This window comes from Coloeus monedula (assembly GCF_965178545.1).
Source record: "Coloeus monedula genome assembly, chromosome: 17".
In the NCBI taxonomy this organism is placed as follows: domain Eukaryota; kingdom Metazoa; phylum Chordata; class Aves; order Passeriformes; family Corvidae; genus Coloeus; species Coloeus monedula.
The window spans coordinates 1,766,777-1,793,453 of NC_138797.1; the positions used below are offsets into that span (position 1 = coordinate 1,766,777).

At 49.4% G+C, this 26,677-nt stretch overlaps 2 protein-coding genes across 3 annotated transcripts in view; one reads left to right on the plus strand and one right to left on the minus strand.

Moving 5' to 3' along the window:
• The first annotated feature begins 685 nt into the window (after positions 1–685).
• Positions 686–10,779, plus strand: EIF2S2 (eukaryotic translation initiation factor 2 subunit beta). The gene is made up of 9 exons (XM_082292620.1): positions 686–821; positions 5,006–5,189; positions 6,100–6,203; positions 7,187–7,322; positions 7,584–7,684; positions 8,091–8,239; positions 9,065–9,121; positions 9,547–9,632; positions 10,305–10,779. The coding sequence occupies exons 1-9, from the start codon at positions 807–809 to the stop codon at positions 10,478–10,480; spliced, it is 1,008 nt and encodes a 335-aa protein (XP_082148746.1). The 5' UTR covers positions 686–806; the 3' UTR covers positions 10,481–10,779.
• An 8,534-nt stretch (positions 10,780–19,313) lies between these two features.
• The window catches only part of RALY (RALY heterogeneous nuclear ribonucleoprotein), a 118,041-nt gene continuing 110,677 nt past the window's right edge, over positions 19,314–26,677 (minus strand). For both annotated transcript variants that reach the window (XM_082292891.1, XM_082292890.1), the window contains 4 exons: positions 26,342–26,455; positions 25,091–25,236; positions 21,187–21,235; positions 19,314–20,963 (listed from right to left, as the gene is read on the minus strand). In XM_082292891.1, coding sequence (XP_082149017.1) covers positions 21,191–21,235; positions 25,091–25,236; positions 26,342–26,455 — 305 coding nt within the window. In that variant the 3' untranslated portion in view covers positions 19,314–20,963; positions 21,187–21,190. The remainder of the gene's footprint in view (positions 20,964–21,186; positions 21,236–25,090; positions 25,237–26,341; positions 26,456–26,677) is intronic.

The following is a 26,677-nucleotide window of genomic DNA, read 5'->3' on the forward strand; positions in this document are numbered from 1 at the left end:
CATTGCCAGCAGGTCAGGGAGGGGATCCTGCCCCTCTCCTCAGCCCTGTGAGGCACATCTGGAGTGCTGTGTCCAGTTCTGGGTTCTTCTGGACAGGAGGGACATGAAGCTCCTGGAGCGGGGCCAGCAGAGGCTGCGGAGATAAGGAAGGGACAGAAGCATCTTTCTGATGAGGAAAGGCTGAGGGAGCCAGGGCTGCTCAGCCTCCAGAGGAGCCCCAGCTGAGAGGGGCCCTCAGCCCTGGGTGTCCCTGGGTGCGGGGAGGGCTCAGGGCAGGGCCCGGGCTCTGCTCCGGGGCCCAGCAATGGCACCAGAGCACCGGGCAGGGCCTGAGCCCAGTAAGTTCCAACTTGGACATGAGGAAGAAATTCTTTCCTGTGCAGTGACCAAGCACTGAACAGGCTGCCCAGGGAGGGTGTGGAGTCTCCCTCACTAGTGATATTCCAGAATCGTCTGGACGCAATCCCATGCGATGTGCTCTGGGATGGCCCTGCCGGAGCCGGGAGTTCGGACCAGATGCCGCACCGCAGTCCCTTCCAGCGCGATCCGTGCTGGCATCGCGCAGCTGTGCGAGCACGGCAGGAGCTCCGTTCCCGGCCGCCCGGCGCCGCCCTCAGCGATCCCGCCGCCGCCTGGCGCGTGCGCAGCGCGGGAACGCCGCAAGTCGCGCGAGGCGGCGCGGCGGGCGCGCGCAGGCGCGGGGCGGGGCGGGCGCGCGGCGCTGATGCAAGAGCCGAGCACGGACTGACCCCGCGGCACCGACCGACCCCGGCCCCTCCGGCCCGCGGCCCCGACCGGCCGCAGACATGTCCGGCGACGAGGTGAGGGCCGCCGCCACCACCACTACCACCACCACCCGCGGGAGAGCCGCGCCCGGTGGCTGCGCCGCGCCGGGGCCGCCGCCATGTGGGCGCCGGGCCTGAGGCCCGCGGCGAGTGCGGCCTCCGCCCTGCGCGGGGCCGGGGCAGGGCGAGGGGCCGGGACGGGCGGGGGTCCCGCCGGGCCGGGGCTGAGGCAGCGCGGGGGCCGCAGGCCGGGCCGGGCGCGGGGCCGGCGCCTTGCCCGGAGCCCCGCCGGGCCCGCGGGTGTGTGCCGGGGCCGCGAGTGCTGGGAAGGCCTGGAGCTCTCCGGGAGCTCCCGGTGTGCTGCCGGCGCCCGCCCCTGGCACGGAGACGCCGGAGAGGGAGACAGATGGCCCCGCCACCGATTCTCCATCGTGTTCTGCGCTATTTAGCGAAACGCAACGTTTAGGCAGTTACCACTCGTTTCCTGGAGCTTTACTAGCTTGGGTTTAAACCTTGAGAGCCGAATAGCAACATCTGAACAAATAATAACTTCACGTTTTCCGGATCTGGTGGTGTTAGTCTAGGCCCAGTACCAGGGAAGTTGATACATCCGTGTCTGAAAAATTTTTCGGTTGTTTTAAGTGCCGTGCGTTGGCAGCTTTAGTGGCCTCATTTCCATTGCTCTCATGGGGAAAAGGAAAGTTTTCCGTGTGTGAGGTGCTCATCAGGCTGGTGTAGCTCGTGGGAAGCTGCCCTGGCTGGATCCAGGAGATGGCTGCTTCTGGCCTTGTATGTTCTCTCTGGTGTTGTTTTAAATACCTGTGTGGCTTGTTTCCTTCAGAGTAAGGTGGTCACTCAAGCCTAGGAGACAGGCTTGTCCTACATCATAAAGAACTGGTGTAATTACGCCTTACTATAGTAGGAGCTGTGACTGACCTACTCAGCTGCTTTAACATCTAGAATAAATACGTTGCATTTTTGTGCCTAAATGTGTCATGGGAGCTGCAGTTCTCATGTCTGGGCTGTTCTCTGCACTCATGAATGCTTGCATCAGGTGCTGTCTGACGCAGGTGATCACAGGGCCAGGGACGAGTTCATGGAGTGTCCTGGTTTGAATATAGTTTGTATTCAGTAAAACTGGTTTTCTTGCCCAGTGAATTAATTTGACATTGGGGTCATTCCTGGGATCTGCAGTGAAGTTCCACCTCTGGGCATGACAGAGAATAAAGATGATGGCAGATAACACAGTTGAGCTGTCACTGTTCTTCAGGCTTTGGTATGAGTGTGAGTGCAGCTGCCTTCCAGAACTTCTGTGGCTCTGGTTGCTGGGAGCCAAATACTTTGATACTGATGTAAAGTTGGTGAAACTTTTTAAAGCCTGTGAAGTTGAGGAGAGTGAAGACACGTGAAGACTGGGATAGATGGTAAGAACTTCCTTGTGTTGAACTGCAGCTTAAAATTTTCAGAGCTGTGTGTGAATGAAACTCATTGGTGGGAACGTGCCCAGAGCTGAGGCACAGCAGGGGTGGCACAGGCTTATTTTGTGAGGGGAGGTAGTCTGTTAATGTCTGTTCAGTTTATTAAAAATCCTGCCATGTACATAATCCTACTGAAGATCTGAAAGTTCTTTGAATCCTGCAGTTTTGTGAAGCTTCAGGCAATAATATTAGAGAGTGCTGTGCTTTGAGCAGCCAGAAAATTTGAGTGCTGCTTGATCTTAGTAATTTTGCATCTTACCATAGACATAAGTCAGTGTAGTGTAACGACACCTGAACTAACTTGATCAGGGCAGGGGTGATGTCTGCTTCCTAGACATGCCTGTGTTTATTCAGACTAAGGAAATGGGATTTATTTGTGACTTCTGTTGGAATCCCTGCCATTTGCCACTGTCACAGCAGTTCAGAGGATCATTGGCTTCAGTCTTGAGTTGCATTTGGTCTATGAAAGTGATTGTGTTTCCCCCCCCCCGTTCACTTGCTAATTTTCTGTAAGTTGGGATTTTGACTGTGTAGGCACTTGAAGTAAGGAGCAGCTATATGGAGATGGATGTGAGAAGGAGCCATGTGGTCTACAGAGGAGAAAACCCCATATGGGAATTTGGTTGTGAGAGCAGAAACAGGACAGGAATTTTTAACTTTTTTTCACACAGGAAAAGCATCCAGGTTTGTTGTGTTTGTACTGGAGGCTGCAGTTCTTTCAGTAGAAAACCTGCAGCTTTGTAGTTTGTCAGAGCTTAAATGGTATCATAAAGTTTGGACTAAGCCAATGTGCTGAGCAGAGAAAAGGAATAAAGAAAACTTGGAAACACCTACTTCAGAAAGCCAGAACACGAACAGCTGGGTTATCAGGCTGGTTCATTTATGTCATGACTTGTTAAAGCAAATGTGACCTAAGGCTCCTGCTGAGTACTTGTTGAAGCCCTTGGTGAACAAAATATTTCAGGCTTAGGCCTCCTCCTCAGGTTGTGGAGTGTGATGTGTTCTGAGTAGGTGTTGGGTGTGCAGAAGCCTGGCTTGCCCTGCCTGGGGTGGCCCTGCTCAAGGCCCCCTGGGTTTAATGCTGAAAACCAATCTCCTGCATCCAGGAGTTGTCTGGGTGTGTTCAGTTCAGTGTGGTTAGGCTGCAGACACTCTGTCTCTGTAGGCACAAGAGATCCTTTATGATGGTTCAGATGTCTTTTCCTTCACAAAGAGAGTGATTTGGGGCAGGGGGGCTGGTTCCTTCTTAGAAACTGTTACATCCGATCGAGGCATGATCTTAGGTTTGTTTCACATGAGAGAATAAAAACCTCTCCAGCGTCTTGAAGAGCATCTTCATGGAAATGAGTCAGCCACTTGTGCTTCCCAAGGCTGTGGACTGTGTCCATGCAGGCAGCTTTCCTGCTGTCCCAGCAGGCTGGGGAGGACCAGGAGGAAGCAGATGTGTAACCAGTTGGACATACTGTGATTTCTGTGCATTACAGGAGTGTGATTCACACCACTATCTAAGGAAGCAACAGAGGAAAGCCCTTTGGCAGAACTCCTTTGAAGATCATTCCAGCACAGCGTGTGCAACTAAAGACGCGCTTCAGCAGTTTGAAAGCCTCAGTGTCCCGTGTTTGTGCAGGCTTTGGGGATGTTGTGCTTCAGACACCCATATGAGCAGTTTGCTGCCTTTAGTAGAGCCTTTATGAAATGTGTGTTTCAGAAAATGGGAAGAATATCGTAAGAATAGCATGTGTAGGAGAATGAGAAGTGCAAAGAAGGGTTCCGTTGTGGGGAGAGGGCAACCAGCAGACTTCAGGGTGTGGCTGAGCAGGAAGTTGGAGAACTGCTTTTTGGTGAAGTGCTGGTCCTTTCCTGAGTGAGGGTGTTCATGATGGTGAACTACAACTCGGTGAGAACATTCTTCCATTACTGGATAAAAAACATTGGGAAAAGTGTCTAAAATTGTTGTATTTAACATATGCTATGGTGTGACAGTCCAGGCAGATGTGTGTAACAAACTGACCAACAGCTGGGATGTCAGCCTGTGTCTGAAGTGAAACAAAAGGCCTTAATGTGTTGGAAAAAATCCCTCAGGTCTGCAGATGATGAATAGGTTAAAAGTGAGTCTGGGGTTAGTGCCTTCCTCACAGTCAGACAAGGGGAATTAAGCTGCTTTGCTGGCTGAAGAGCGCATTAACAGCTTTTAATCACTTGGTGTCTGAGGTTCAGTTTCTCACCTCTGGGGAGGGATAAGGATGAGACCTTTGCTGTTTCACGGTTTTCAGAGCTGATGCAGGTCTTGCTGTATCACCAGCCCCTTCTAGATTTCCCCCTCATCCAGACTGTTCTTGTCAACACAGTTGGCAAATCTTGCCTTTAATAAATCTGGGAATGAATGTGTCTCACAAGTGGAAGCCATGTGTGATTGGACTGTGTGCTTTGGTGGGGTTAAATTTTCTTCTGATGTTGGGTGGTGCTGTATTACTGCAAAATTGGAGTCCACAATGGTCATAAAATAGAGATGGTAGCCAGTCTGTCAGAGAGTCACAGCTTTAACATATTTTCAGCTGCACTAATTAGTAGATGGCAGGAAACTTGGACTACAGGAAGAGTAGCAGAAGCTGTGAACTCTGTCAGTTTTCCCTTGTAATTGACACAGTTGAGGTTGAGGCTGAGGACCAGTTTGGGAAGAGTGTTATAAGTATTAAATGAGGGGTGATTATTGAGCTGCTAAGGAACTCTTGACTTTTACAGATGATTTTCGATCCTACTATGAGCAAGAAGAAGAAGAAAAAGAAGAAGCCCTTCATGCTGGATGAGGAAGGAGGAGGAGACACACAAATGGAAGAGACTCAGCAATCAGAAACAAAGGAAGTTGAACCAGAGCCAACAGAAGACAAAGATGTTGAAGCAGATGAAGAAGACAGCAGGAAGAAAGGTAAAGTGAATCCATGTAGATAAACTCTCAAAGGTGCTGTTTCGAGACTACAAGGCCTGTTTCAAGAATCTGGCATCCCAGAGTACAATGTCAGAGCCGCGGTTTGTTCGGAGATTTGTGAGTGATCTGTGCTGCTTGTTTGGAGGGCAGATTGCCCTCCTGCTTGGCATCACATTCACAGACATCACCAAGTTCCCAGAGGCTAATGCAATTTCCATTTTTCTGACTCAAACAGTCTTTTGTGTGAGGCAGTGCAAAGAGACTCTCTAAAACAGTGTGGAGTTTTAAATCTTCCACGTGCAGGTGTTGCAGTAATTCCACAAATATGGCTCTTCATCATTTGAACAATTCAGCGATAGCACGAATAACAGAAACATGGTTAAAGGAGTTTCTAGTTTTTGGACAATTCTGAATGTTATAACCAGAGTGTTCTTTGGAATCTTTCAGGAAGTAAGTGTGTGATTGTGTATAAAATCTTGCTTTTTAAATTGAGGCCAATGTCATTTCAAGATTACCTAATTCAGAGAGTGCCATTAACTTAAATCCGTTTGTTGATAAAATTGGCTCCTGCTGTTGACCAAAGAAACTGTACCTTCCTCCTGCAGTTCTCTTCTCATTTTTTTTGTCCAAGCATATCTAATGACAAAAGTGACTAATTTATCTTGTACAGCAGAAGGAAAGATTAAACATTTAAAGAATCAAAAGACACAGTTAGAAGATGCAGAAACTAAAACAGTATTTGGGGGCAGTGGGGAATGTTCTCTGCAAAACCTGAAGGGTATCCACAGGGGTTACAGATTGTTGCTCATGTCTTACTGTAATGTTTTAAAGGTTTGGATGTAAATTAGAAGCCTTAATGTCTGAACTGTTTCTACAGTTACACTTCTTTAGGCAATCCTTTGTTCTTTAGATACAACAGATGACTTGGATGATTTAAACTTCTTCAATCAAAAGAAAAAGAAGAAAAAAACAAAAAAGATATTTGATATAGATGAAGCAGAAGAAGGTGTAAAGGTTTGTTTACATAACTTGACTATGGCTGAAAACTCTCTTGCTTTCATTTTCTTGAGTTTAGCAGTGCAGGAGTTGTTTCAAGTCTGTCATTGTGTCTTAATGCAGTTCACAATTAAACTTTACGCGTCTTTCATTTTTTTTGATGAACTTGTTGCTCCTGCCTGGGCTTTTTGTCCAGAAGTGGAAAAACCTGCTCTGCACAAAGAGCAAATAATTCAGCAGTGTGTAGGAAGGGTTGGTTAACCTCAAGGTTAGTTGTCTTTTGGGGTTGGAGAGGTAACTGGATGTCAGAAGCCACACACAGAACAGCCCTGTAAAGGCCAGCCCTTCAAATAAAGTGCACATATCTGCCAAGAAATCTGTTTTCACTCTGGTGTTTTCTTTAGAAAGGATTGGCTACTGTGCTGTGTTCCTGAAGGTGTACAAGATATTTTTACTCTTCTCAAGTTTTATTCCAAGTAGTGTTTTTGTATCACATGTCAGTGTAACTGGCAAGCCCAGAGAGCAAGAGGACAGAGAAATGTTACGTTATGTATAAACCTCCTCTTCAGATTCTGCCTTTTTGGGAAGAAAATGTTCCTCTGATCTACCCCAGAAGACAAAATACTTGCTCTGTGTTCTTTCAGTGTGCAGAACTGTGATAGCAAACTGGAGTAGCACAGCTTTGCTTTCCCTTACTGCCTGCCACGAAGGGTGTTTTGTTCCCTCCTGCCCTCAGATGGCTGCTGCCCTTAAGTGTAGCCTTACCTTGTTCCTGGCTAGCCAGAAGTTAAGCCAGAAAGTGCAAATCTGGCCCTGCTCATGGCAGCAGTACAGGGCTCTCTTGAACATGCTGGAATTCCATTCTTACCTGTTGGGTTCCAGGGCTGTGGTGGATGTTACCTGTATTCACCTCTGTAGTGTGCAGCTGGTATTATTTCTGATGCTGTGCAGTGGAGGTCTGTGTTTAACACTGGATAAGCTACAGCATTACTTCTTTGCAGGAATTGAAAATTGAAGGAGATGTGCCAGAGACAGTAGAACCTGAAGATGACCTTGATATCATGCTGGGCAATAAAAAGAAGAAAAAGAAGAATGTGAAGTTTCCAGATGAAGATGAGATAATGGAAAAGGATGAAGGTATAACCTAGCTCAGTGAGATGTTGAAAGTGAAATGTAGTCTACCTTGTATGTGAATAAGTTCTGTTCAAGTGCCTTTTTAGTTCCAGAATTTGTCAGAAAAGTGTTCTTTAAAAGCACTGTATAAATTTCCCATGAGTGCTGGTGTCCCCTGTTGACAAACAGAGGAGACTTGAGTCCACATCTTAGTGGAATTTTATTTCGTGAAAGCATGAGGTTAAAGAATGTCTCTTAATGAATCCCCAAAAACTTTCTTTACAGCATTTGAGGATGAAGATAGCAAAAAAGATGATGGAATTTCTTTTAGCCTTCAGTCAGGACCTGCGTGGGCAGGCTCAGAAAGGGACTACACATATGATGAGGTAATGTTCCAGAGACTTTTAAAGCATATTTGCTATGTTCATCTGCATCAGTAGAGCCTTATGCTCGTATTTCCTATTTCTAACTTCAAAGTAATGGACTTGCAGGCAGAAGCTCATTAGCAGACAGCTAACAAAGCATGTCTTCTATCACAGTCATTTTCATATGGGGCAATACTGCTCATAGTTCAGACACCTCTGCTGTGGGCAGAGCAAATCCGTGGGGAAACAGAGTTGGGATTTTGCATTTACCAGAACCTTTTAAGTGTGTTCTGAAGCAGGTGGGGAAATGCTCTTAGGCAAAGGTACTGTGATATTCACTGTGAATGCTGTTGCAGGTGGCTTTTAGAGGTGAGGTACTTTGAGACATGGCAAATGCTCACGTGGGTGTGAATCCCTTCTTTTGCAGTTGCTCAATAGAGTTTTTAATATCATGCGGGAAAAGAACCCGGACATGGTGGCTGGAGAGAAGCGGAAATTTGTCATGAAGCCCCCGCAGGTTGTGAGAGTAGGGACCAAGAAAACATCTTTTGTCAACTTCACAGATATCTGCAAATTGTAAGTTACCTCTTTGGATTTCCCAGGAATAGCAGATGGATACACTGCTCTGTGCTCCTGTGTTGAAGGCAGTGTTTTCTGGCAAGTGGCTGTGGCCAGGAGTGGAAGCTATTTCAGTCAGAGAGCTCATTACATTGCTCTGTGAGAAGATATTTCTGAAAATAATTTATTGAGATAATTTCTAATTTTATACTTAAAATACGAAAATGGTCCACGGGCTCTTGGGCTGAAACTTGGTGAGTTCATTGGCTTCTGTCAAGCTGGGTCACCAGTGTTACTTATGTGCAAGCCTTGAGGAGAAGGGTGGGAAAGGTTCTTTCTAATTTGAGCTGACTACAAATACTGTTCTCTCAGTAAATGGTGTGGACTCCGGTAGTGTTTTCCCACTGTTTTCTGCAGTGATATCTATGTCTTAATTATGTCTTGTGAAGACAGATCTGTTCCTTGTGAGCACTTCTGGGAATGCAGATCTGATGGGTGTCATAAATGTGCCAGAAAACCCAGGGAGTTTTTAATGGTAGCTACTAACATTTTTCCAGGAGATGGGACAGTTGGAATGAAAAATCTCTTAACAGAAAACTTCTGTTCCCTAGTTGCTGTAATTTTGAGTTTGGTTTGGTGGGGATGGTGGGAGGTTTTTTTGTGTGGACTCTTGAGGTTTCTGATGTCCTCAGTCATTGTGTGTGTGTACTCTTTGGTGCAGGCCCTCTGGCACTGCTCCCTTTGAAACTTGGTAACTTAAATTGGATTTACCCTGCCAGTCCTGCATAAATACCAAATTTCTCTGAAGGGGAAAGGTTAAACATTTCCTTACTTTATTTTTAGATTACATCGTCAGCCAAAACATCTCCTGGCATTTTTGTTGGCAGAATTGGGTACAAGGTAAGGCTGCTGGGCTGTGGGTGTGCTTAGGCTCAGTATTGATCAAATACAACATTTTTGGGATTAGATCTTTATACATGTGCTGGAACATGGGGCTTTTGTTCCCTGCACTTCAGTGCTGTGCTGGGTGATTGAGGAGAGAACATTTTAGTGAGGAGGTAGAGAGTCCTCCTTTCCAAGTCTTCCAAGTCCTAGGGAATGGTCTTGTTCACTCCTATGAGATAAGCAGGTGAGGGTTGTGCCTGGGCAAAACTTCCTGTAGGAAGTAGCTCTAAATACCTCAGAATTTTGCATTTTTTTCCCTCACAAAGTAATTCTGGCTGTGCTTTTCTTGAAGAACACATCCTTACCTTGCTTCATGTTCCTGATTTGTTTTAACACTTCACACCTGCAAATGAAATAATTAATTTTCTCTTTTCAATTAGTGGTTCAATAGATGGTAACAACCAACTGGTAATCAAAGGAAGATTCCAGCAAAAACAGATAGAAAATGTCTTGAGAAGATATATCAGTAAGTAGAACCTCTTTTCCCACTCCAGATTTCTCTCAGGCCCCTTGTGATGCCCAGGGGCCCATGTATGGCCCAGGTGTGTGCCCACCATGGAGAAGGCTGAGGAGCCACAACTTCCCTTTATCATGGAATAATGCAAATACAGGTGGTTCTGCCATGGTTAGGCCACATGAGCTGTACTCAGTCCTGCACTAAAACATGCCAAGGAAAACAGAGCATTTGAGAACTGCTTGTTTTCATCTCAGTTTCATATCTTGGCTTTGATGAGGACTCTGGACAACAACAGTAACTGTTGATTTTGCAGTCTGTTGTACCCATGAATTGACAGATGCAGTGTGTGTGTGTGTGTGTCACTGCTGGTCAGAGGACTCAGATTAATGTGTCACAGAGCTCCTGCTTCAGTGCTGTGTCAGTACCAGCGTTGCTGACACCTGGGAATGCTGCTTCAGCAGAGGAACCCGGGCAACATCAGTGGGAAGTCTGTCCTGGTTATTGATTTTCAAACACCCGTGTCAGTGCAGGATGTACCACATCCTCTTTGTTAACCAGGGGCAATTTTTAGGTTTTCATAATCAGCCTCTTTGAGGTAGTAGGTGTGTTTGAACACAGCTTTTCAGGACAGCTGTTGCACAGCTGCTGCTGCTCGATTAACCGCCCGTTCCTTCCCCGCAGAGGAGTACGTCACCTGTCACACGTGCCGCTCCCCCGACACCATCCTGCAGAAGGACACCAGGTTATACTTCCTGCAGTGTGAGACCTGCCACTCCCGCTGCTCCGTGGCCAGCATCAAAACCGGCTTCCAGGCTGTCACAGGCAAGAGAGCCCAGCTCCGTGCCAAAGCTAACTAGGTTTGCTAATCAACACTGGAGGTGGCAAAGTGTTCTGGGGAGATGGGACTGGACAGGTTTACAATCGGAGTGGATTTACCATTGTATTAAAGCAAGGCTGTAAAAACGACAAGAAATTTGGCTTTTGATTGATTGGTCTGTGAAATCCTTGCAAGATGCAGATCCTCAAGCTGTTCACATACATTTGCTCATTGAATATATTTTACCAACTGTAAGGAGCGTGATGGGAAAGGAGGTGCTTTTTAATCCGTTCAGACTTCTGTAAAACACGAGATAAATTAAAGATCCTATAACAGTGAGTGTCTTGGATTTGGATTTTTCCTTCAGTTTCCTCTTCCAACACTGGTGGGAATGGTTGGCGTGTTGTTCTGCAGATCATGTCACTGAGCTATGTCCAAGACCCAGAGTGAAGTTTTAAGATAAAGGTTATTTTGCTTTTACATAACAGACTTATTTTAGTTCTGCTGTCATGAAACAGCGAAAGCAGTCACAGAGTCCCAGGGCTGACAGGCCAACACGAGCCCTGCTCCTGCTTGTACAGCCGTGGGTGTATTGTGCACAGACAGGGGCTCAGGGCATGCTGGTACTGCTTAATTAGGCAAAAATAGCTCTGAGAGAGTTCAGACACCAGATTGATGCTGAATCTTAACACAGAATCAATAAACTGTACTGTAAGTTTTCATAGTGTCATAGTACTAAATTTTGCAATTTCTAATAGAGAAACGTTTATATTTCTGAAGTCCTGCACTCTTCATCACTTTAAAAAGAATCTAAATGCAGCAAAAAACAAATAGTAGGTCTAAATGTCATTGTATGGTGGCTGCAATACAGTCTTCTATAAATCTCTAATTTGCAGGGGACACTGCCAAGTAATTTGGGTTCCAAATTAACACTTTTTGCTTCAGGATCTTCCCATGCCCTTCGTCTGCTGGCAGTGGCAGTGACCTCGAGGGGACACCTGGTGCTGTCCTCGCTGGGTTTTGTGTAGAAATTGTTCCAGCTGGGGAGTACAAAGATGCAAATGGGGAGTGAAATTCCCCCCTGGGTTGCAGAAGTGGGGACAGTTGTCACTTGATTGCTAAAATGTCCCAGGGGGAGGGAAAGGTGCAGCAGCTCAGGGCCCCAGGCACCCACCCCTGCAGGTCAGGGGAGCAGCCTCCTCCACAGGGGAACTGGTCCTTCTGAAGGCAATAAAGCAAACACCACAACTTGAAGGGTTTCTACTAAGTTTTAACCTTTGTATGTTAACACAGAGCACAGTACTGCTGGGAAGTCACTCACTTGCTATTTGAAAACTTTGACAGCACTGTAAGGTGAAAAATCAAGGTTTTATGGTTGGTTTCTTAAAAGCATTTTGAATTTCAAGTGAGCTATAACAATGTTGGATGTATCTTAAAGTGAATAAAGCCAGGATCAGTGCCTCTTGTAACATCATTGTTGTATTGTTTCTTCCTCTAGCAAAGAGTCTCCTGTTGGGAGTAATACCTTGGAGAAGTGCAAGTTGCCTTTTTGTTCTGGTGGCTTGCTGGTGGGACACCCTGAAATAGTTGAAGAACAATGATACTTTGTTCTAAAATGCTTGTTTTTCCCTGGGTCAAATACCTTTAACATACTTCAAAAAAATACAGTGTGGCCTTGAGCTGGTGCTGTATTTCAGTGCTTTAAATGAAAAGTTCCATTTAGTGAAATTGGATCAAAAAGATCCAAGTTGCATAATAAAGGAATAAGTAATTGCTCCAACCTCTCAGCTGTGAGCTCTGGCTCACAGGAGAGTTTCATAGGTGTATTTTGTAGATGTGCTTTGAGTCTGTGCATGAAACCCTCAGGGCTTTTAATGACTAACATTTGAGTGCAACATCTTGAGCTGTAGGCTCAGATCTTGCTGTGGAATGACCTCCCTAATGCAGGAAAAGTCTGTGTCTAGGAGCAGATACTGGTTGGGCTTTATTTTTCTTAGAAAAAACTTCCAGAGTACATTCAAAAAGTGGTGTATGAACACAAATGCCTCTTAGGAGGCTGATGTGAGTTTGAAGTGCAGTTGTGTTCAGAGGCAAAAGAGTTTCTACTTGAGCTGGCTGTGAGAAACAGCTTAAGGATGGTGTTCTTAACAGAGGAAGAAGGAGGTGGTAGCTGTGGTTGCCCTGGGTCTGTGTGCAGACATCTTTCTGGAGACAAAGCTGTGTTCTCCATGCTTTTTTTCTCTCTGAGCTGGAAATCAGCAGTGTGGAGATGTGGGAGCCAGATTTTGGGTACTGACAGGCCCTGGGTGACCAAGAGCTGAGCTGCTCCTCTCCATAGATCTTGCCATGCCCAGTTCTCCACCTGATCCAAATAATCTGAGCAATGCAGGACTGTTCCTTCCCAGCAGTGAAGGTGAGATGCCTTCCAGCCCAGAACATTAAAGAGAAAGTCATCTGAGATTTGTCCCTGGAGGAGTTGGGAGAACCAGACAGGAGAATTGCTGTTGTGGTCAGTCAGCCTGAGATTTACTGATGTCTTGGAAGAATAATCTCTTTATCCCCCCCCTTCTGCCAGGACATGCTTTTATCTCCACTGTCAGGTGGTTGCAGCTTGAAGGGTTGAGGACCTTGCTCACATCCCTGCAGTAAGCAGGGTAATTGGGAACATCTCATTCCCTAATTCAGCACAAATCCAGTGGGATCAGCTGCCTTGGGGTTCCTGTGCTTCTGTTCTGCTGAAATCACTGGTGGCTACTATGAAAATCAGTGAGAATAAACTCCATTGCTGGGAGCTTCTGGCCAGAGCAAGAATTTAATCACTTTTTGTAACCACAACTGGTGTAAAGGAGGAGCATTTATGAAATGCCTCCATTGAGAGCTGGGAGTTTCTGGTTGGTGCCAGGCCTGTGACATTGTGCAGTGTGTCCAGGACTGGCCACCTCACCCTGAGATCCCTGGTTTGGGGCAGCTTCTCAGGGAGACTGGGGCACCTGGGGTTGTCTGCAAGGAGAGGGAAAAAAGCAGATTTTCAAAGCTGCTGCTACCAGGACAGGGTTTGTCATGAATTTCAGGGGGTGTTGAGCTTTAATCAGGTGAAAAGACCTGAGGTGGTGGCTGGTGGAGGAGGCACAGGAATAGAAACAGCAGGAAGTTCCTGAAAGTCAAGAAAAGGGGAAGTTGAGTGTGATGCTGACAGCTGAGAATCATTAGAATTTATCTGGTCATCTTGTAAATAACATTTCTCCAGCTCTCCATTCTGCCCCTGTGCTCAGTTTTTCTCTAGAGGTTTACTCCTGATTACTGGAATAGTATCCAAGAAGGGGAGAGGCCCGGCTTTGAGAAGGATGTGAACACAGATGTTGAACAGAAATCAGCAGCTGCACAAGAATTTACCAGTTCAGAATCAGGCTGGATGGAGAGCAAACTGCAAAGCCTCTCCAGCTCCTAAAAGAATTGCTGGATTTTTTTGTTTCTGAATTGTTCCTGCCATGATGAAGGTCAGTGCCTTGTTGCCAGAGTAGCAGAGGACCCGGATCCCAGGGGGATCAGGAAAAGCCTGTCCTGGGGAAAACCTTTCCTAGGCTTTTGGCAGCAGTGCCCACTTCTGGAGTCTGCAGAGGGTGGGATTCTCTCAATGGCCATGGGAGCAGCCAGGGTTAGGCTGGACCTGTCTGGCTTTGCTCCTCATTCTGCTCTCTGCATTTATAGGGATGTTCGGCAGTTCACAGCTTGCTCTGGTTCCAGGGGTTTGGGCACCTTGGGAAAACTCAACTGGCTCCAGTTTGGGATAATAGCTAAAAGGATTTTGGGTGAACAGTAAAATCCTATGGCAGAGAAAGGAGCACAATTCCCTGTGTCCTTTCCCTCAAATGCAGAGAGCTGAGGGAGCAGAAAGGTTGCTCTGATCTGATCAGTTGCTTAAAGGATCTCATGACAGGAGGAGGAAAAAGGCTTTTGAAGGAAGATGTTACAGGGAAATACCCTCCTGAAGAGAAATAAGTTCCAGGGCTGCTGCTGATCCTTAACACATTATCTCACCTGGACAAGCCTTTGCTTTGAAGGACTTGCACCAGTCCCTGAGCAAGAAGTTTGGTGTTTGCAGCTCTTTCATTATTTTATCTATTTCAGTGATGAAGACAGGGAAGCGCCTCCAGAGGCTGTTCAGCCAGTGTTTAGTTTTTAGAGAAAGCCTGAACGCTGCTTTTCCTGCAGGTGTTTCACCATACAGGGACTTAGATAAGCTCCACATAAACATTGCCTTAGGTATCACATGCATAACCCTGTGTGTTCCTACACATCCTCCGCACCCAGTGGCTGTCAGTCTGTCAGTCTGCCCCAAACCCATGGGAACAGGTCTTTATACAGAACTAGAAATTCCAGCTGGCCCTGGAAATGTGTTGCTGCCCAACAGACCTGAGGAACTGGGTTTTCCTCACTGGAAGAAAAACGCTTTCTCACTTCCCTCTGCCCTTGTCTATAAGCCCAGGCTCACTCCTTGCTGCCTGAGCTTGCTGTTCATCCTTTTTCCTTTTTGCATATTGCAAACACCTGCATAATTCTGAAATAAAACACTTTACCTCTGTGGTGGGAAGCATTTTTTTCTGCCCAATACCCACCAGAAATGTGTGGTACATCCCTTCCTCCCTCTCTTTTCAGCCCATTGCATCTCCCACAGTGGTCTCTGGACTCACAGAAGTTTTGTGTTTTCTAACAGAAGCAGCATCCTTAATTCTACATTCTGTAGTAAAGCACATCACTTTTAAAATTAATTGTTTCTGTCCCCAGCCCTGCTTTGGGTAATTATCCCATGAGTTTGGTGTATTTCTTTCTTCAGTGTGAGAGCATTGCACTGGGGAGGAGCAGGACTGTGGGACTGATGGCAAAGCAGTTTGTGCCCTGATTGTCACCAGTGTCAGGTGGTTTATTACAGGGAGGAAAGCTGGATGTGATTAATTTTGAAAATAGGGCACAGAAGGCAAATGCAAAATAAATTTGCAGTTACATTTCTTGTTTTGTGGACTGAAATGCCTCTATGCTGCTTGTTGCCCTCAGACCCTGCTGCAGGCCTTGTGCTGCTTTTGTTCAGCACCAAAATTGCCTTTTTTTCCCACCAAGGCTGTGATAAAATAAGTTCTGAGAAATGTGAGCTCATCTGAAATGAAGCTTAAAACGTTTTTCTTTGCTGCCTTGTCCCCACACTCCCCAACACCCTCAGACAACAGAGGGAGGAGATGTTGCTTTCTCTACTCTTCTGAAGGAGCTGTGCAGGCAGCCCTGGGGTTCTCCTGATGGGATTTGTGCTTGAGGCTGTGGGTGCTGTTCAGGGAAAGCCCTTGCTTGGGACTGCCTGGGGAGTCTCAAATACTCTGTACATGGCACTTTGTTTTTAATTTGAGGCCTTCCCCACTTCCCCAAAATTCATTTAACTGTGTGCTGAAGCACATTGTTTCCCTTTACTCTGTTCTGAATGAAGGAGGTGGCCTTTAAATCCTGTCCCTGGCCAAGAAAATCCGTGGCTTGAATCAAGAGGAGTGTGCTGAGGCTGGAGCCCCTCTGTCCCTCTGGAGATGCCGTGGCCACTCCTGAGCTGGGCCAACTCAGCACGGGATGCTCTGGCCAGTGTGAGCAGGAAGGGAAGGGCCAAGCTGGGGCACAGAGCGCAGAGCAGGAGGGGATGTCCCAGCTGAGCTGCCAGGCCTGCTCTCCTCACCCCACCTGGCTCGGGCTCACCCAGCAGGAGGAAGCTCTGAGTGTTTGCAGTGCTGGGGCTCGTGCCTGGGCCAGCCTGTCAGAGGAAACAATCCCCTGCCTGGGAGGACATCTGGGCAATGGAAGGTGCTGAACTGGACGTGTTCTTGCTGAGCCAGTGCAGGGTGTCCATCCTGACACCTGGCTCTGTCCAGGGCAGGCAGAGCGTTCCCCACGTGGCTGAGTCCTTTCGGCACCTCTGTCCCCATGCAAGGCTCGGGGGTGTTTTCCTGCCAGAGGATGGACAGACTCCACCAGGAACCTGTGGGGATCTTCACTACATCTCCAAATGTTTGCAAAACTTGACTGATAAGAGGAAAAAGAGGGAATTGAACCTCCTGCAGGTAGCAAGAAGACAATGCAGGAGGGATACGACCACTGTGACAGACACAGCAACTGGCTCCTACAAATTCCCCAAAGAACAGTCCTGTTACAGCTGCAGTAACTGGAATGTTCCCAAAGTGCTGCACGGCCTGGAACTGTGATGCTCATCAAAGTTAATGGGAGTTACTAAAGTCAGTGAGGGTTTTTGTGGCATCTCCTGACTCAGACAGTGCATGACTGCAGGCATTTTGGCCCCAGTGATTGTTTGTCTGTGTCCAGAAGCACCTGGAAGGAGCATTTGGGACTGGAATAGCCCTGCTCTGCTGCTCTAATGCCTGCCCAGGCCAGCATGGGAGAACCAGAGCACCAAAACTTTCTGCACATCTGCTCATCCCATCCCATCCCATCCCATCCCATCCCATCCCATCCCATCCCATCCCATCCCATCCCAAGTGATGACCAGTCTCAGACATTCCCGTTTCCTTTGCAGAGGTGCAGGCAAGGCAGCAGGCACTGAGACTTTGGGGTTGTTTCTAACCAAGACCACGCTGCTTTTGCCACTGATGGGATGGCAGCAAACAGAGCAGTCCAAGTGAGAAGCCAGGTGAGGTCCAGGACACTTGGGAATGGGACATCCCCTCTGTGGGTGGTCAGGAAAGTCTTTAACAAAAGCTTTTTTCAAGCTCACACGTGGCAACTGGTGCATGTTCAGTTGAGCTACTCAGCTTCTGACTATGAGCTTTCTTCAGACTATGCAGACATTGAATTAATTGTTGCCTGTGGGGTTGTTCTGGAGAGAATGGACTGGCCCAATCCTTGTCCTCCCACATGCCAGCAGGACAGGGGGGATTTACAGGGAGCGACTCCTTGGGGATGCTGGACCATGGAAAAGGAGGTTGGGTGCATATGGGGTGGGACCCTTTACATTCATTCAAAAGCTCACGGAATTTGAAACATCTTTTTTGCATCATGGATGTTTAAAGGGCCTTGGGGAGGACCCCACACATCTTTCTGTTAGCCAGGCCAACCCTAAAGGCCCAGGAGCTGGCTGTGCCTATGAGCCAGGAGATGGGGAAGAAAAACGGGTTGGTTTAACTTCTATCTGGAACTGAGGAAAAAAGAATTTATGACTTTTGGAAGAACAGGGAGGCAATTTAGGACAACTACAAGAGTGTCATGGGGCTATGCAGGGAGAAGATAAGAAGAGTCAAAGCTCAGCTTGAACGTAATCTGGCTACTGCCACAGAAGACAATAAGAACCGTTGTTGTGAATACATTAGCACCACCAGCAGGGCTAAGGAGAATCCCCCTCCTTTATGGGATGTGGCTGGGGGCCAGTCTCTTTTCCCAGATATCAAGGGATAGGACAAGAGGAAATGGCTTCAGGCTGTGCCAGGGGAGGTTTAGGTTGGATATGAAGGAAAATTTTTTCACGGAAAGGGTGGTCAGGCATTGGAACAGCTGCCCAGGGCAGTGGTGGAGTCACCATCCCTGCAGGGATTTAAAAGAGGTGATGTGGCACTCGGGGACATGGGTCAGTGATGGCCTTGGCAGAGCTGGGGGTAGTTGGACTGGGTGGCCTTAGAGGGATTTTCCAACCTAAATGGGTCTGTGGGAAAGCCCCTCAGAGCAGGGGTGACCCCTCCTGGCTGCCCATTCCTCTCCTGCTGGAGCCAGCAGGGAGCTGTGCAGCTGGTTTATGGCCCAAAGGGTGCATGAAGGGGTCAGGGGTGTCCCTTTCCCACCCCCTGCTGCCCCCTCACCTCTCCGTGTGGGTTCTCTTCACCGTCACAGAAAGACCTCGGTGAGCACCAAAACCCCAGAACTCATTTCCATGGGGCCCCACCTACAGCCAGGAGTGGAGTGAGCTGCCCTACAGGGGCCTGAGAGCTCCCCCAGTCCCTCACTCTCCTCCCAAGATAACGAACAAAATCAAACCAGTTGTTTGTTGGGAGACTTTGGCTGTGGAGTGACCCAGCCCCAGCCCCTGAGGCACTGCAGCACCTCAGAGCTGGGAACATGACTGAAGGTCGGGCTGATTTCCATCTTCTTGAAAGCCAGTTTGACTTGGTTTGGTTTTGGGTTTTTTTTTTTTTTTCCCCCCCTCCTGTTGTTCCTCCTTCCAGCCACAGACACCCAGCCATCAGTCTGATGCTGCTGCTTTTCTCACCTTGAAGGGAACTGCTGACTGATGGCAGGATGCATGGAGAGATGGATGTTCAAACATCTCAGACTCACCATAAACTCAGGCAGCTTTGCCCTACCAGTGCTGGATGGTGGCTCAGCCACAAAGAACCCACCAAGGTTGGAGGGGCCTTGGAGAAACCTGGTCCAGTGCAAGGTGTCCTGAAGAGATCATCTTTAAGGTCCTTTCCAACCCCAGCCATTCTGGGATTCTGGGATTCTCCCCATGTGGTCACTGGTCCCTCCTGACACCACTCTGGTGCCAACCAGAGCAACACTGTGCTTAAGAAGCAGTTTTTGGCACTGCTGGCTTGTGCAAACCGGCAAAGCAGCCAGATTTTTCCAGTCTGTTATGAGCTGGACAAGTGAAAAATCCAGAGATTAAAGGCCAGGATTTGGCCCCTGCTCTTCTGCATCAAAGAAGTTTCCAAGCCTCCAGGGGAAAATCCCAGAGCCCCTGTGAACGCAGATGTTTTGGTCAGCCCAGTGGGATATACCTTGTGGAAGGGAAAGCAAATCCTGTGGGGAGAGCGGAGGCTTGGAAAGGGAAAAAAGCCTTGTCTGGAACAGAAGAAAGAAGTGTGTGTGTACAGCAGAGAGAAGAGAGGGGAGGCAGATTAGATTTCTTTCTTTTATTATACAGGATTTTATGTACAAGGTCACCTCTCTCCCGAACATCAGCATCACAGTCAGTTCACAGCCACACCTGCAGCTCATCTCTCCAGGCCTGGAGAACAGCTCAGGACAGCACGGTGCAGACATTGCACAGGAACCACAGGGGAAGGACGGGCTCTCCCTTCAAGCCCTCCTCAAGCAGCCCAAACTAAGAAATGCAAAGGAAACTTTGTGCTTCAAGGGCCATGCGTGCTCCAGGATGGTGCCAGGGAGAGGAAGTGTCACCCCTGGAGCTGTTTTCCCTTCACCCTTCCAAGAGATGCCGTGGATGAGGTTGGAGCACTCGGGACCACCCAGGGCCAGGTGTGGGAGGGATTGGCCAAGGGGAAGGTGTGGACAGCACTTTGGGTTCCAAGCACTGATGTGTGTGTGTGTTCTGGAGGGGAAGGGGGTGGGCAGGACACACCAGGTGTGAAAAAAGTGTTGTGGGAGTTTCAGTCCTGTCTACCCTGGGAAAACAGGACAAGCCCAGCAAGGAGAAACGAGAACGGCTGAGGCCTCTCAGGTGTGGGGGTCCCACGACGAGCCCTCTGCTCACAGCACCAGGCAGGGGGCAAAAGCAGCTGGGATCTGGGGAGCAGGGGGGTGCTGGCACACCCACATGCATCGTGCTCGGGGTATTCCTTGTCCCCAGCCTCGGGCACGCTGTCACCCCGGGGATGGAGCTCAGGCAGAAGCAGGAGCTGTCGCACCACTCTCCTGATGTGCCCTGACCGGGGCAGGAGGAGATGTGGGCAGCCAGGGAAGGGGCTGATCTCTCTGGCTCCAGGCTGCAGGAGGAGCTCCCTTCCTTCCAGGGAGCAGCTGGTCCAAGGAAAGGGTCTCATCCACAGCTGCTGGCACCCCTCACTCTGCAGAGGCTTGCTCAGCCCTTACATGGTGGAGAATGAGGACACCAAATCACCGAGGGTGACGTGTCCTTGGTTTCTCCTGCTTGGGATCACTTGCTTTCCTGCAGCTTCCTCTCCCCTCCCCTCTTCAAGCAGCTTCCCAGAGCGCAGCAGCTGCTCCAGCACCGACTCCTTTCCACCTGGAAGTGACCCTGGACACACAGCAGCTCATGGGATGCAAGAGACGTGACAGGAGGCGGCCGTGCTGGGGGACAGCTCACCCCACACCTCTGACTCAACAGGATCTTCAGCACAGGAACACAGATTGTCCAAACTGAGACAGTACTTTTCCCCCAGTCAGGAAATGCTCTGGCTCTCACCTCGCACAGGAAAAATGTCTTTATTGGGTTGGGCTGAGTTCTCTCTGCTCTCCTGCAAGCAGCTCTAGAACACCTCTGGCTCCCTTGGGGACACGGCTGCTCTCCTGATCTCTGTGGTGGCTCTGGGTTGTGCAGGTCTGGCTCCTGCCTCTGGCTGCAGAGCTCCGAATCCATTGCAGGGGTGGTGGGGATCCGCTGGGAGGATGAGTTTTCTTTGCCTTTGCTTTACAGATGGATGGAAGATGTTGGGCCATGTTTCTCCTTTGAATGCCAGGTAGAGATGACAGCAGCACTTCCATTCAGCTTGTCTTGCTCAACGTGCCAGGACAGGGTTTAGCCTCGTGCTTTCCTCACACTGTTGCTCACAGCTGCTCTGGGTGGGCTGCAAGGAGAAAAGGGGAGCTACAGCACTGTCCTTGAACCCCAGAGATTTGTCATTTAGGAGAGAGGGTGAGGGACTGGCCGGTGACCCAGCTGAGCAGCCAAGTGCCATGTCTCCACATAGGGGATCAGTGGAACAGAGCCTCTCCTGAAGCAGCAACCCCCCAGCCCAACATGCACAGAACAAGAGCCTTGGCTCAGAATCAGCAGCAGGGGAGCTGTACCTGGTTACTGTAGTCTGGCATCCTCCACATCTGTGTAATGGCTGTTCTCCTGCAGGGAAAAGGAACCACAAACAGTAAACCCCCCCTGTGTCCCTCCTGCCCTGCCTGGGGCGCTGTGACACCTCGCATGTGGCCACCAGCTGGTCCCCTGGTGTGGGAGAGCAGTGCCAGGGTGCTCAGTGTGATGGAGGAGCTACAAAACACACCTGGTATGGACACCAGGGGCCAGGGCTGTGCTTGCTGGCACAACAGAGGCCCAGGCAAAACCACACAATTCCTCTGGCTCCTTACTCTGAAACGGCTCTGCCAAACAGACCTGGGGTGTGTAATTCCCTCCTGGGCTTGGAAGTGATGGAATCATAGAATCATTTAGATTGGAACTGACTTCCAAGATCATCAAGTCCAACCATTAACCAGCACCTCTGTGTTCACTTCCCTGGGCAACTGTTTGAATGCCTGACCACCCTTTCAGTGAAGAAATTTCCCTGATCTCCGATCTAAACCTCCCCTGGCACAGTTTGAGGCCGTTTCCGCTCATCCTGTTTCTTGTTCCCTGGAACTGCCCCGTGATGCCAGCGTGCATCAGTCCACAGAGGCAAATCAGAGTCCTGATTCTGCTGCTGAGCACAGGAACTGTTTGCAGCAGTCCCAGTTTGCAGCAGAACTCATTTTCCAGAATGGTAACACACATTCATCACTACAAATACCACAGTAATGGTGCTGAACTGCTCCCCATGCAGGGGGTTTGGAAAGCATGGCATGTTGTTGGACTGGCTTGATGGTCTTGCAAGTCTTTTCCAGCCTTTGTGGTTGTCTGGAATTTCCTGCTGGAGCTGTTGTGCAGTGCAGCATCGCTGGGAGAATGGGGTGCTCAGCAGGAGTGTTCAACCTCCTGCACAGGGGGAGCATTTCAGGGATGGAAATGGATCCAGCAGTTCTCTGCAGGGGACACGAGGGAGTCCAAAAGGAAAGGCAAGGAAACAGGCTGTGCCTGAAAGCCAGGGGAGGTGTCCTTGCTGTGGGCAAGGATCAGGGACAGCCCAACAGGGCTGACACCGTGGCAGGCATCTCCTCACACCACGGGTACAGAGGCTCCTCTGGAGGGCTGCAGGACAGGGCACCTCCACCACCCTGGCATCTGGGGGGAAGGAGCAGGGCTGGAGCAAGAACCAGGAGACTTTTGGAGAGCCTCAAGAGTAAGTTCCTGACCCAGCTGACCAGGGGAAATATTGTTCTCGTTCCTGACGGCCAAGGAACACCTGGTCAGGGATGTGAAGGTGGAGAGAAGCCTTGGCTGCAGAGCCCATGGGACTGTGAACCTGAGTAACCTGAGAGAAGTGACCAACACCAAGAGCAGGATCAAATCCCTGAACTTAGGAGAGCAGATTTTGGGTTGTTTTGGGATCTGCTTGGCAAAATCCCATGTGAGACTGCCTTGGAGGCCAAGGAGGCCCAGGACATCTGGGCTCTTACTGTGTGAAACTTTCACTGAGCTCCCAGCATCAACCCCAGAAACCATTTGGATGCAGACTGGGCAGATAAATGACCAAACCTCCCTGAAAACAGAAGAAAATCTGACTGCAAATCAACCACTGTGTGCTGTGAATACCTGAACACATCAGGATACCTTTAGCTCTCCCTCCAAAGCAGCTGTCTGTGTGCAGGGATCTCCCCTTGAACAGATCCCTCAAGACACCCCTCACCTGACACCAGGCATTGCTGGGCTGGCAGGTGACCTTTTTTGCACAAGTGTGACATTTAAGGCACGTACACAATGATCTTTGTATCCCATAGTAAGTGCAGTGAACAGTACTGACCACCAATCCAACTGCACTTACTAAATATTTTCCATACCCAAATGTATGGCTCAGAACTCAATGATCTCCATCAGCTCTGAGTGACCTCTGACTCTTCTCCTGTCACTCCCCTGCCCCTCAGTGCCAAAGGGATTTTAGGGACCCCATTTGGGTGCCGTGTCCAAGGACAGCAGTGTCCATGGTGACACCCACACTGGTGTGTGTGAGCCAGAGGGATGTGGGACAAAGGAGTCACTCCCCAGGAACTGGGGACACTTCAGAAGTGCTCAGTGCTGGTGCAAAAGTGCTCAGTTGAGGTCAGGAGCAATACAAAGGCTGGCTCTGGCAAGCTGCCTTGCAGGGCTCGAGGAGCTCCCTGCACATGCCCTGCACACACTGACTCGACCATCCAGGGCACTTGGGAGCCTGTCTGAAGCTGGCAGTGAAATATTTCTGGTCTTGATGCCACATCAGGACCAGGGAGTTACAGAAAATAGAGATGTAAGTGAGCTGAAATAGACATCTTGTTCCTCGTAATGAGGACCAGCTCTTCCCAAACCATTGCCAGCAGATGTCTCTCCACTATTTTCTTACCCCAGCCATGGCAGACAACTGCCCGTTTTTTGTGACAAGCTGTGTGCTGCTTTATCAGCATTAACATCAGCAAGTTTCCCCCTAATTTCTACCCTCTGTTTCCCTTGATGTAATTCAAACCTGGACTTCCTTTTCCTGGCACAGAGCTTGTGCCTTTCTTCTTCCCAGTGCCTGGAATGATGTCTCCCCTCAAGCAGCTCCCCCCAGATTTGGCAGGACTGATGGACTCCAGCCATGAGGCCCCAAACCTGGAACAGCTGAAGGACCCTGTTCAGAGCCCTCACCCATCATGGCTGGAGCAGGACAGAGCAGGAGAGCACAAACCAGCTGGGAGTGTTTGGGGTTGGAGGAGCTTTTAGGCCTGGGGAAATGCTGTGGATGTGCAGCATGGGCACCCCAGGGATGGGGGATGAGGAAGAGGAGAGGGAGGCTGAGATTCATCCTCACTTCTGCTGCCAGCAGTGCTGGAGTGGGGATGGGTTGGAGCTGTGCCAAGGGGCCACTCTGGGCAGGTCATGTTCTTCTACCCTGGAGCCCTGTTGGCCTCAGCCTGGATCTGGAGCTGGTCCTGTTCTCAGCAAAGGTTTGGTTTGGGATAAATGACAGTGCTGGCAGTGGTTACACAGAGCCTGGTATGCCCTGTGCTGCACCCAAACACTGGGCTCCCATCCAAAGGCACACATTTGTCACTGGGTTCCCCAGGAACACCCCTGCTTGGGGCAGGACTAGGAGCAGTGGGGCAGATGTGTGCCTGGCACCAGCAGTGCTGGCACTGCCCTCGCTGGGGGTGCCCTGGCTCGGTCAGACCTTGGTTTGTGCCATGGGACAAGTGCCTCTGGAGAGGGACTTTGGACAAGGGCCTGGAGAGACAGGACAAGGCTTCACATTGACAGAGGGCAGGGTTAGATGAGATATTGGGAAGGAATTTCCCTGTGAGGGTGGGGAGGCCCTGGCACAGGGTGCCCAGAGAAGCTGTGGCTGCCCCTGGATCCCTGGAAGTGTCCAAGGCCAGGCTGGACGGGGCTTGGAGCAGCCTGGGACAGTGGAAGGTGTCCCTGCCCATGGCAGGGGTGGAATGAGAAGTTCTCTAGGGTTCACTCTAATCCAAACCTCCTGTGACTCTGTGGATGTCTGGTCAGGTGCAAGGGCACTGCAAATGCAGCTCATCTAACACAGCCTGCCTTTGCCATGGGATTAAATCCATCTAAGAATCACCTGGGAGCAGAGCAGTGTGGTTTAAACCACTCCTAGCTGTGAAATCAAGTATAAATGTCTGAATTTCAAGAGCCAACCATGTTTCCTTCAGCACCTCCACAGGTTTGCATGGGCAGTGCTTTTGCAGGCAGCAGGGAGGTTTGGAAGAATAAGCTGTGAACAACAATCGGATTTAAATACAGCAATTCCTTTGAAGGAAGGAAAAACTACTTCTCCTGGGGATTTAGCAAGTTCCAGTAAAGCTGTGCCCCACGACAGAACTGCTCTGCTGCAGGCATGTTTCACCCAAGCTCTCTTACCAGTTCATCCTCACACTCCTCCCGTGCGAGTCCCTCCTCCTCGCCCTCGTCCCCGTTGAGCGGCTCCTCCGCGTTGGCCTCGGCCTCGGACGCCGTGTCCTCCTGGGACACCTCACTCTTGCTGCTCTCCGCCTTCTTCCGGGCCTCTGCAGGGCAACAGCTGGGTCAGGGCTGGGAATGGGGGCCACAGCCTGAACCCCGGGGTCAGACAGCCCCCACACCCGGGCCGTGGGGAAATAACAGTGATGGAGAGGCTTCCTGTAGCGGGGAGCTCTGCTGATCTTGAGGAAGCGGCCTGGGAGACCATGGAGAGGGCAGAGAAGGTTCCACACCCCCCAACAAGGCTGTGGGAGCCAGGCAGGGCAGGACAGGATAGGGACAGGGATAGGGATAGGGATAGGGATAGGATAGGATAGGGACAGGGATAGGATAGGATAGGGATAGGGATAGGGATAGGGATAGGGATAGGATAGGATAGGATAGGATAGGATAGGATAGGATAGGATAGGATAGAAGAGAGGAGAACAGACTAAAATAGAACTTGGATAGGATAGGATAAAATAGGGATAGGATAGGAAAGGAATGGGAATGGGAAGGAAAGGAAAGGAAAGGAAAGGAAAGGAAAGGAAAGGAAAGGAAAGGAAAGGAAAGGAAAGGAAAGGAAAGGAAAGGAAAGGAAAGGAAAGGAAAGGAAAGGAAAGGAAAGGAAAGGAAAGGAAAGGAAAGGAAAGGAAAGGAAAGGAAAGGAAGGGAATGGGAATGGGAATGGGAAAGGGAAGGAAAGGAAAGGAAAGGAAAGGAAAGGAAAGGAAAGGGAAGGGAAGGAAAGGAAAGGAAAGGAAAGGAAAGGAAAGGAAAGGAAAGGAAAGGAAAGGAAAGGAAAGGAAAGGAAAGGAAAGGAAAGGAAAGGAAAGGAAAGGAAAGGAAAGGAAAGGAAAGGAAAGGAAAGGAAAGGAAAGGAAAAGAGAATAAGATAGGACAGGATAGGATACAATACAATACAATAGGATATGACAGAGTAAAATAGAATAGTAGAACAAAAAAGCAAACTGAAAAAAAATATAAACGATATGACAAAGGAAAAAAAATCTCATCATTTTAAACCCCAACTCCATTAACTTCAGGAATTCTGGTGTGTAATTTTGGCCTGTGATTCTACCCTGGAACCTGGGGGTTGACATTTCCCTGTCAGAGCCTGGAGGGAGTTGTGATGCCAAGGCCAGCCCTGAGGCATCCTCGCACCCCACTGACCTGCAGACAGCTTCTGTTCCTCAGCAATCTGCTCCAGCCGGCCCAGGAGAGCATCAATGTTGGATTTGATCTGTGTCAGCTCAGTTTTGATTGTCTGCAGCTCACTGCTCTTCACTTGGAGGGAGGAAGGAAGGAAGGAAGGAAGGAAGGAAGGAAGGAAAGGAAGGCACTCAGTGCCCTGCAGAGCACCCGCGGAGCAGCCCCACCCCGCGCCTGCCCCAGGGCACTTCCTGAGCAGACAGAAAAACCACGGAGGAACCCCGGGCTGGCAGCTCGCTGGGAAACTGGCAGGGAAGCTGCGGGGCTGCTCCAAAAAAAGCCTGTGGGCGCTGTTTC